Genomic DNA, 11700 nt, shown 5'->3' with positions numbered 1-11700 from the left:
AGAACCGCTGCTCTGGAGCTAACATAATTTGTGATACAGCGTTGAGTTTAACAACATTGAAAGACGTTGAAATCACATATTACGTTACTGTTAGATCATTTGAGCTGTAGCACTTGAAACCAAACCACAGTGTCATCGAATGCAGATGTGGCTGGTAGAATGTTGAGAATACGTACAACAGTTAGTTCTGCAACCAGATTAATTTTGGTCAAGTAAAAGTGTAGACTGAAGCCTAATATACCGTAGCTATTTCCGTGTTGCAGCAATTTACTGTCAGCGGCAGACTTTGTTTGTTTTGCAACCGCTGCTACGTTGTAGAACGTTGCCATTGATTTTCATATTGCTCAGATTAAACACTTTGCATACGTTTGCTACAATCAACAACATACAGCTTTAGGAAGCCGTCATGCAGTAGGAAGTTTTTTGATCGTTGACAGCTTAACATATGCTTGGAAAGTTTACATGGAAAATTTACGATGATTGTGTTAAAAGCGCGATGCATTGCTTTCAGCTTACAGAATTGACGTTGTTACTGGACTATTATTTATGTGTTAGAGTGGCCTGGTTCACAGTTCAGAATGCCGACCTACAGGGTTATGATGATTCGTCATGGTGAAAGTGAATGGAACAGAGAAAACAAGTTTTGTGGCTGGTATAATTCCAATTTAAGCAGCAAAGGTAAGGTAATCAGCAGGTTAGGCTTACGCTTTTACGTCATTTCCAGATGATGAAATGACATTAGTGCATCTGTATTGAATGTAAATTTCTATGATTGCTCATGTCGTGGTAGGTTAGTCAGATTTTGTCGCGTTGTTGGTGGGTTAACATCAACAACATCCGAAAATTTTATGACTAGCCTACTCAAAAGTTTGGCATCACTCAGCATATCTCCGAAACTTTAGGACACATTTCAGGCCCGCCAAAAGTACCCGACAGCGATGCTTTTTCAATTAGGTCTACCAATGCCGCACAAGCCAATTTTTTTGGCTCTACAATCGTAATATATTTTTTACCGTCTTTCACTAAGACTTATTGCATTGTACTTGGGTGGATTGCAAATTAAAGATGAAATTGATTCTTTCATCCTGGAGTTGAACAAAAACATACATGGGCCTAGAGCCCTAGGCCTAGATGCGGAAACTTTTTCTTTCACTGCGGATATTATGGCACAGGTTATCGTGTTGTATTCATGCAATTGTAAATTAAGTTATAGAAAGCTTTTTGATCTTTTAAATCTAACCATTTAGCGTCTGAAGTGCAACATTTGGAGGACTTGAGCCAAGGAAGAATACAGAGAGGAATTTTTGCGTACGTCCCCTCTTCCAGTCAAAGTTGTCTAAAAACGTCAGAAAATGTGGCAAATGTTAAAAGAGCTTCTGCTCGCAATTTTAGATTCGTTGAAATAAGTTTTCGATTTTAACTCGTGCTGAAAGGCAAGAATTTTGCGTTTTCGGCGCTAAAAATGCCGCCTAAGACGCTGTAGCCTATAAGAAACTGAAACTTTCAGTAATGCGAAGGAGGGTCTGGGTGGCGACCTCCCAGAAGTATATGTGATGCGATAATTCAATAAGCCCCCTGTCGATATCAAAGCATCGTTCCCGCCCTTGCTTAAATTACCCCCCACTCTCAGAAAGTGTCCGGAGCCCCTGAGGAGACCTACCAACGAAAGGACTGAAAAAAAAGCTGAGTCAAGTGTTAGACGGTGTTAGTGTTGTGGTAGTGAAAGCACTGAAATGGAACGCTTCAGTCACTTCCAGTGCTGCATAACAAGGCCCCGGTCACCAAATACCTAGTCATAGCAACAACTTCCTAAAATTTCTTTGATAGAACGTCATCCCACGCTAAACAAATGCATGTGGACCTAATTTTGATGTGAATCGTTATTCTAAAGCCAATGCTTAGTTTGGCTATATTTGCGTACGCAATACGCATGTGAATGTTTTATTGCCGATTTGCAAACTGCTATGCACAATTGCACATTACACAATACACATGCTTGTATTTTCTCTCAATGCCGAAATCGTGCGCATACATTGAATGACTCGTCAACGAATGTACTAGAACCAGACAGTTATTTACGCAGTGTCATACTTGATCGCAGGTACGAGTTTATCTTTTTTTAAGTGACAAAACGATCCCATGATACGAATTGAACTTTTTGTTTAGACCTATGTTTCTTTTCTCGAATTTTGCCAAAAGGAATAATTCCAGATGTTTAAAATTTAACTTTGGTCGAAAAAATATGCTTTTATTTGAATTTTTGCAATACGTAATATTACTGAAACATTACAGCTTACTTGTTGTTGCAAAAACATTGGCATTTTATCGCGTTTTTTGTAGGATACAGCTTCGGTAGAGAGTTTGTCTTGTTGAACCATAGGCATACGAAGTCGAGCGACGTTATCAAGTTTAACATATTAAAGATTATTATATTTACAAAAAACACAAAACTACGCAACAATTAAATATCGAACGTTTTCGACATCACAACATGTCCTCTTCAGGAATAATACATACAACTTAACTACATCTGAATAAAATACAATGGTTAACTAAATCTATAAACAGGAAAATACAAAAACTGCACAGTACTTCTGACTAGCTCAAACTCAACGATAGGCTCCACGAGAATCAAAGGTATCTGCATCAAAAGGTGTTAAACAGATCACATGATATGGTAGAAAGGCAAGGTGCGAAAAAACTAATTTTAAAATACAGAGAGCAAGAAAGACGAGCCGCAAGCATACAATTGTCTGTTCAAAAGTGGATTGTGACGTTTTATGTACAAGGCTTCCAAGGTCTTAGTTTGATACTCAGACCTGCCTCTGGACATGATCTCAAACTGCTTGATAGAAACGTTGTTTTGACATTCTGTACATGAGAAAATGTGATCTTTAATTGCGCTTTTCTGTACAGAATTCAAATTGAGGTGTTCCCCAGCTCTAGTCGATAAATGTCTTGTTGACATACCGATGTATGTCAGGCTTGCATCACGCAAACAACTAAATTTATGAACGACATTAGAACATAGAGCAAAGGGCGTAGGCGACTTCAGCTGGAAATATCTGCCTACTTTGAACGTTCTATGTATTTTTTATAGGAGTTGATGAAGCTGAGACAGCTGCGGCAGCACTGAAGAAGGAAGGGTACAGCTTTGAGCTTGCTTATACCTCGGTGTTGAAAAGGGCAAACGAGACATTGGATATTATGTTGAAAGCCTTGCATCAAACGAACATTCCTGTCAAGAAGACTTGGAGGTTGAATGAACGCCATTACGGCGGTCTAACTGGACTAAACAAAGTGGAAACTGCAAAGAAGTTCGGGAACGCTCAAGTAATGCAAATAGGTTACATTGGAGACCTGTTCCATAAATTGCAATGAGCAACTTGGTACCAAGTTGTTATTTTTGATAGCAAATCTGTGATCCTAAATATTGGCACAAAATTTAAAACTTGACAATACGTCATTTTTATTATTTTGTTTTCTGTTTGATGAAGCATAGAAGCAAGTGAACCTTCTCCGTTGTTTACTTTTAGCCACGGCATCAAGGACTTTGCAAAACTCATTTATCAAGTTTAGGCGGTTGTCTAACTAACACGTTTTAATCAGGGCCGTGGAGTCGGAAAGATTTTGCGCTTGTGGAACTGGAGTTGGCCGGTTTTAACCGGAATTGGCAAGTTATAAACCGAGGAGTCGAAGTCACATATTTTTTGCCCTACTCCACAGCCCTGCTTTTAATTCTTGAGCAGATGCTTTCACCAGTTGGTGACGTAGCTGCCATCACATGGCTAGTGCGCCTCGCAGCAAATTTGTGACGATTTTTTGTGATATGTGGCATAAAGATCATTTGCTTTAATGATCAACATTCATTGAGTAGTCAATTTGGCTGGAATCCTTTTTTTAATTCAACTTAGGCTATGTTTTATTTGAACTGTGAAGTCCTCTAATTTTACTAATACTTGAGAAATGCCGAATTTTGCAAAATCTTAGATGATCTCTATTATTTCACAACTGTCACTCTCATACAAATCGAAAAATTATTTGGTGAAATAAAAATATCATAATTATTGAATTATTTATATATACAATGCCTAATTTTCAGTGTTCGCGCTAAACTTTTACTGAAACGCATGAATTTATTTCTTCTTCCTCTCCTGCCGCTTCAACGTTAGAACTGACGGTGGAATAAGATGAAGAGGATTGAATGGCTCACCCTCGAAGACGAGGGATAGCCACCAAGATGAAGAGGATTGAATAGGATACTAGCCAAGAAACATTTTTTTTAATACGTTACGTTATACGTCACGTATACGTCATATATTATTCGTCACGAGGTGATTGTTAAATTGAAACGTTGTAGATGTTACTGCAACATTGTTTAGGTGCACACCTGGAGGAGGAGTTTTGATGTCCCTCCTCCAGAAATAGAGAGCAACCACCCCTATTATGAGGTCATCGTTCACGATGAAATATACAGTGATGTTGCGCCAGCAGATATGCCGAAGTGTGAAAGCCTAGAGATGACCATTAAGCGTACCCTTCCTTACTGGAATGATGAAATTGTTCCCAATATCAAAGCAGGAAAGAAGATCATCATAGCAGCCCACGGAAACAGCCTACGTGGGATTGTCAAGTACTTGGACGGTAACATCACTTTGTTCTATTTTGATGCTTTGTAAGAAACCTGTAATCTCTAAAAAATATTTAATCAATATCTTTCAACAAACAAAAAAACAAGAACACCGTAACCATTAGAAAAAATCCTTATTTTGTTGTTAAAAGATATCGAGTCCCGTGTCTCTGAAGACAGAGACACGAACAGTGGCGTACGCAGAGGGGGGGGGGCATTGGGCCATGCCCCCCCCCTTAAAAATGTTTTAGTAGATTAAGGCATTTAATTTGTTTTGCATTGCTCTATCAAAGCAATTACTGTAACAATGTTGTTTTATTGACTAAGCCAATACGAAATGCATGGCCCACTCCACCTACCCCATCCCAGGTATGCCAATGTAGCATAGTGTTCTGTAAGCCTATTACAGTGATTAGTGAGAGAGAAATGAATATAGTCTAAACTAAAACCATACTGGGATATCATGAAGACATCTGGGATATCAATGGCCAGTGGCGTAGCCAAGGGGGGGGGGGGGTGGTTACAACCCCACTTTGGCACGCGTGTGACGTCACGATATTGAGAATGATGCTTTCAGTCTCTTTATGCTTGGGAATGATGCTTTCAGTCTAAAAAAACTAGCCTAATTTTAAACAAAACTGCATTAAAAGAGCGAGTTTTGCCAATACCAAACGTTCAAACATCTCAGCCAGGAATTAACAACAAGAAAACATAGAGACTTAGCTTTATTTCGGAAAAATGCCGAAGAAAACATGATCTTATCCTTTAGCTATGCCACCTGACAGCACCATTTTACAGGAATATTCATACCCACATTTTTGTTGAAAATGCTCTCAGAATGCACCAAATTCAAAGTAATTTTTCAAAATTTTCTGGGGGAGGCCCCTCAGACCCCCCGCCGCTGGGTGTCGTCTTAAGCGAAAACGCCGTCGGGCTTCGCTCGCCGGTCGTCAAAACCCCCCCTTTCAAAATTCCTGGCTACGCTACTCTCAATGCCCCCCTCCCCCCTTGAGAAAATCCTGCGTACGCCACTGGACACAAACATTCGAACAACATTACTTTTTGAATTCTAGATGTTATAGGTTACTCATTCACCGTTGCGCCGAAATTTATTAGCCTAAATACTTCTTTCAATCAAATACAAACAACTTTACACATGAAGTTTTCATAGAATTTATATTTAAGCAAAATTTCAGATTTTAAATCTGTCAAACTCCTACATACACAAACTTTAAACAATCCTGTTTTGTAGACATATCAAATCAGGACATAATGGAGTTGAACTTGCCAACCGGAATTCCATTTTACTACGACCTAGATGAAAACATGAAGCCTGTTGTATCAATGAAATTTCTCGGAGACCAAGAAGCGGTGAAAAAAGCCATGGAGGCTGTAGCCAACCAGGGAAAGTCAAATTGAAGTTTTAAGTCTTTTTGTATTTATTTATTTTAATATATTGCGTACCGTACACTGCAAACGACATATCTTCCGCATCTGTGACGTTTAATGCTTTGAAAAAGGTGTTGTTCTAGATAAGCCTACTGCACAATTGACAGTCAAGATTTTTCGTAAGTGATTGCGTTTTCAAATGTTGAGATGTATCGAAAACGACTTTCTTCGTTTTGCCGACATTGTAGCTTGTTTTTTTGTTTTGTTTTAAGTATTGTCTCTGCAAGCAAAGTGAGTAGCGTATAAACTTGAATGAATAAAATATTTATATATCTCATCTTCCGTAACCTACCTGTGACGTTTAATGCTTTCGAATAGGTAGGCTACTCTACTAATGTTCCAGATAAGCCTATTGCGCAATTGACAGTCAAGTCATGTATTTTTGACTTTCAATATATGAGCCATCTGTAATGACGTTGTGGTAAAACGTTCTGCAATTAATTGAAGACAATTTTCAACAAACAAAAAATTATTTAATTTTGCGTAATAGCCAACACCGCTAACTAAAAGTTTAACTTGACGGCGTTACCTTACGTCACATTTCTGCGATGCATTTCTAATGTAGTGCAATGCATCAGTAATGTCCTCCACAAGTGTGACTCGAATTTCACAGCTTTTGACTGAATATATTACACCCAGTGGCGTAGCCAGAAAAAATTTTTGGGGGGGGCCAAATATTTGATGAATTGAAGAGAACGACAAAATGTTTGATTTAAGACATCGCCACCTGATGTGCAGTGGCGCATCCTGGTGGGTTAAGCAAGGGAAGAAATAAAGCTGGTGGGGGTTAGAGCGTGCCGAAGGCACGCGTATTCTAGGGGGTCCGGGGGCATGCTCCCCCGGAAAATTTTTGCAAAATTACACTTAAATAATGGATTATAGCGCTTTCTGGAAACACTTTCAGGGTAATATTTGTATGAAACTTATTAGCAGATAAACAGCTATTAACTTATTAAAGGTAGCTCTTATCTACACACAAACGGGCAAAAACTGCGGCTAAAATTAAAGAACACAAAAAACTCAGCTACACAAAAACCCTACAGAGTAAGCGATTCTGAAATTGCTTCCACAGATTAGTTAAAAGAAGCGTAAATCGCGTAAACTTCGCGCGATTTACGATTTGTAAAATTTATTGGTGTCTTTCTGTGTGTTTAAAACAAGTCCTGGGGGGTGTTAATAGCCAGATGTCTTGGAAAACAATATAAATTTATACAAATTATATTATATTTTCAACAAAGGGTTCAACTTCGGAACCAAAACTTTGAAAATTTGGGGAGGGCCATGGCCCCGTTCGCCCCCCCCCTGGCTACGCCTATGATTACACCATGTAACAAAAAATTAGTTGTGTCAAGTTTTTAGTATTTTTTGAAAGATATTGCTCATTAAAACACACTTCTAGCAATTTTTTTCCACAAGTGTCATTTAAAAAGTATTTATTTAAGGTTTTTGAACTTCTAGTACCCTGTTTCTCAAGCTCTTATTCTAAATTCCTTATAAGGTCAGTAAACTATGACGTCATAGTGGCTATCATTTTAGCTTCATAACTGTAGCTTGTATCATAACAATGATTTTTGTTTGGTCATAGTTGCGGAATAGAGCAAGTACAGAAATTTCAAATTGCTATCAATGTAATCAGAAAATATAGAACTTAAAATGTTTCAATCATTCATTGTTTCTTACTGTGTTCTGTAAAAAGCTCTAGCCTAAATTGCAGATAAGTTGGGAATCGGATCATCACGTGAATGCAAACTTTCTACTGATTGTTTTGAAACTTTTTGCTATGTCTGTGGTCTACGTCTATCTATATCAGTTCAGTAACCAATGTAACCATATCAGACTATCAAGCGAAATGTGCAATGAAACAAAGCTAGAAACAAAGCTTTTATACTTATGAAATGTTTTTTGGTATGGAAATCAGTGACCGAATTGACCAAGTTAAAAGCTGTGCACCTTATGTGATCTGCAGAACATATCTCTCCAATTTAGATGACTGACTAAGGAAAACGACATTTGATACTACAGTATTTGCAATTTCAAGAGTTTGGAGAGAACCCCGAAACCATACAGAAGAGAGAAGACCGTTGTTGCTATATGGTTGACAGTTCACGGTTTAGAAAAACAGTAAACCGACATGACATTGCATATTCTTCCATGTTATGTTCTATTGCACATGTTTCACATAGCAGCTAGCAGCTGAGTTCAGGGGCGCCGGAACGATTTTTGACTGGGGGGCAAGATTTCGAAAAAATGGCACTTTTTTTTACTAAGAGGCAAATTTTTTGTCAAGTTTTAAGACAAGATATAGAGATAATGCTAATCTATCAGCTCACTATGTATTGAGTAATGATAGCCTACAAGTGTCCAGTATACAAAGAAGGGCATCATGCTATGTTATAATGATGTAACCTACTGTCAAGCCTTAAAGAAGCCTGCGGCCATGGCCGCTAAGTAGTGCTTGAATGACCGCCGGTGTTACCTCCTCAATCGGCCAAGTTTGGCCGCCAGTCTCTTCTAGCCAATTATTTAATTTCGCAATAGAATGATCGTGGATTAACTGTCGAAAATATGTAGTATCAAAGAGTGACGCAAAATTAGGTCAGCGCGTCATAATTGTTGCGCGTCACTGTTGCATAATTGTCAGCGCGCCACTGTTGCATTGTGCGGGGATATTTGTTATTGATGGAATATATCCATCTGTGATCACCAGCGCTGTAAGTCTTGTTTGTAATTCTCGACGTTTATTTTAACAAAGTCTTAATCCGAAGTGCTAATTTACATCGGCTGGCAATATTGTCGTTTTTATGTCGATTCGATGTTGTCGGACATTGAATCGTTGTTAAAAAGGAGAACTAGGTTGGTTGACATCCAAGGGGAAAACATTTTTTGATCATATTTTGCAAAAATTATGCTTCTTTTAGTAATGTCCTTCACATCATTGAAATACTTATTTTATTACCTTGCGGTCATCGTCAACACAATCATGTCGAGCGTTGTTTTTCGTTGCTAAAAAGAATTCTAGGGGAGTGGCGAACTTCTTTAAAATCAGCCACATTGGAGACACTCGTGCGAGTGTCGTCAGATGGTCCCGCAGTAGGCTACTGGATTACAATCCCGATGAAGCAGTTATTGTGTGGTGCAACCATTCTATTGTAGGACGTCGCCCAGACTTCAACAACGCTAAGTGATCATTTTAGCATTGTTGCAAGTTTAATTCTATTTACTTGTGCTATCGTTATTTTGGCCTCCAAGCACGCAGATTTGGCCGCCGAGAAAGAGCTCCGGAAAAAAAAACGAGTTTTAAGGCCTGTACTGTGTTGCAAAATTTTCTGCCGTAAATATTATTTTGAGGCAAAAATGAAAGATTAGGCTATTATTAGGCTAAAAGCGAATAGCAGAAATTGTTATATTGCAAAGTGTGCAGTTGCTTACATGACTTTAAAAGGGCACCATTGCCCCCCTGCCCCTCCATCTGCAGAAAAATTGAGGGCAGGGGGGCATCCGCCCCCCTGCCCCCCCGCTTCCGGCGCCCCTGGCTGAGTTGCCACTTCTCAAACACTCGAGCAAAAAAGCTGCTTAAGACACGTATAGTGTCTCAAGATATAGAAAAAGTCTCTCATGACGAATTCAACATACCTAATACAGACATAAATTCAGAATTTTTGTAATAGGCTCAACAAAGCAATAATTATCAACTTTTGGAAACAATGTGATAAAAGAATATGAAAAATGGTGTTGTTTCATGTCCATAAAATGCATTTCCTGCACTCCCATCTTGATTGTGTTGATCCTTGTATAGGTAATTGGTGGAAGCGGAAAAGATGGTGAAAGGTTTAATCTTATATGGAAAGAAAATATATAGGGCGGTGGATTTGCAACATGAAAGAGGGGGGGGGGTGTATGGTCCGCAATATGAGAAGATTTTTCAGTGTGCAAACGCAAGTCACACAAATGTGACCACTTTTGAAGTGTTTTCATCTTTGCATGATGCATATATGGCTTATATTTCCATATTATTTCTTTGTGTTTGCATGCTTACACGTTTAATAGAAACCTATGCTGGTTAATACAGAAAACCTTTGAGTAAAACTAACAATCAGAAAAAGTGACATTTTATCAAAAGTAAGGACACTTCAGATTTTTTTTTTGTATTTTGATGATTAGTTTGAAGTAACAGAACACAATACATAAAAAGTTTTCTGCAACTAAAAATTTTGCCAAATTTTGTTACATGGTGTTATATATTGTTTAGTTTATACAGTTATACAGTTTAGTTTATACAGTTCCAGTCGTTTTGTGTTTTGTGACGTCACATTGTACAAGTTGCTTCTTCCATTTCACGACTAGCAGAGAATCAGAATACAAAATAAGGTTTGCAAGACAAACTTTAGACTTTGGATAAGCTCAATAGGAAAGGAAGCCACTCCACATTTCTAATCACTGCACATTAGCTGAGTTTTAGTTATTTTTAGAACTAGGCCTCCCATATCTGAATGGAAACATTAAGCTTGCTGGAAAGGCACGCATTAGGCCTACTAACGTTTTTTTGTTCTTCGGCTAATCTTATAACTTAATTATATCTGATATCTATAGCCATAGCAAAATACAACATTTTTGAGAGACGAACAAAATCTGTCCAAATTTTGTCTTTGCAAATATAACTTATTTTTAAAAACACAAAATTTACGAGTTTTTACAATTTGCCAGAGATGTACGTATGCGCCGCAAATTCTACGCCGCATACATGCGGCGTAGACTTTTTGTTTGCGCTAACGCTTGCGGCCACATTTTTTTGGATAGTTTGCGCTTGAGGATGCGCCGTAAAGTTTTCGCGGTTTTTTAGCGCATAGCGTCAACGCATACTTTTTAATGTCTTAGTTGTTGTTTGCAATTTATTTTTTTTGTCAAACTGCGAAATGTTGACGTCTTGCAATTGCCCATTGTTCTAGTGTTGTGTCACAGTGTCATCTATTGTTCAGTCAGCTGGAGTTTGTTTGTATATCGCACTACTGCCTTTGACGCTAGAGTCCCACGTGGAGACTGAAGTCTTGCAGAAAAAAAGAAAGAATTAGTTAAAACAACTTAGGCCTACTGCGAAATTACTTAGTAAATTACGGGTCAGAACAGGAATGTAATGTAAGCAAGCAAGTAGGTAGGTTGGTAATGTCGCTCCATGTAAAATGTAAACAATGACTTGGCTTCGTAGTGTGAAGTTTTTTTAGTCAAGCAGTGTTGAAGGCGTTTGTAAGCAATTGTGAGCACTTTAATTTATATTAGTTAAGTCTTGCATTTTGGGGCAAATCAGAAACTTCTCAGGCAATGAGCAGTGCAGCCTATGTATCTAAACAAACTCAAATATTTGGTCTCCGACCGTGATTGCTTGCATGATGTTGTACTCTGTATGTTATATGTAGTACATTACTTTGCCTTTGCCGGTCATTGCTATGTAGCGTAGTAATGTGTAGGCCTACATACAGTAGGCTATCAAGCTAAGGTAATTTTTACTTGACAATTTATACATTCTGTTGCGTAAGTATGTAATTATATATGTTTTGTAACTTGATGTGCAGTTTAGCAAAACATGCATCCAGGGGCCAATTGTGAGAGGCTTTTGAGTAGCCTAC

At 38.3% G+C, this 11700-nt stretch overlaps 1 protein-coding gene across 1 annotated transcript; it reads left to right on the top strand.

The window, feature by feature from the left end:
- The first annotated feature begins 490 nt into the window (after positions 1-490).
- LOC145770219 (phosphoglycerate mutase 2-like) lies at positions 491-10364 on the top strand. Its single transcript, XM_082581812.1, has 4 exons — positions 491-678; positions 3101-3333; positions 4383-4644; positions 5883-10364. Exons 1-4 carry the CDS (start codon positions 579-581, stop codon positions 6047-6049), a joined length of 762 nt encoding a protein of 253 aa, XP_082437938.1. The 5' UTR covers positions 491-578; the 3' UTR covers positions 6050-10364.
- The last annotated feature ends 1336 nt before the right edge of the window (positions 10365-11700 follow it).

The sequence above is a fragment of the Aplidium turbinatum genome, chromosome 5 (assembly GCF_918807975.1).
Source record: "Aplidium turbinatum chromosome 5, kaAplTurb1.1, whole genome shotgun sequence".
Classification (NCBI taxonomy): Eukaryota; Metazoa; Chordata; class Ascidiacea; order Aplousobranchia; family Polyclinidae; genus Aplidium; species Aplidium turbinatum.
Note: the sequence above shows the minus strand (reverse complement) of the source record. Positions and strands in the feature narration are given on the sequence as shown.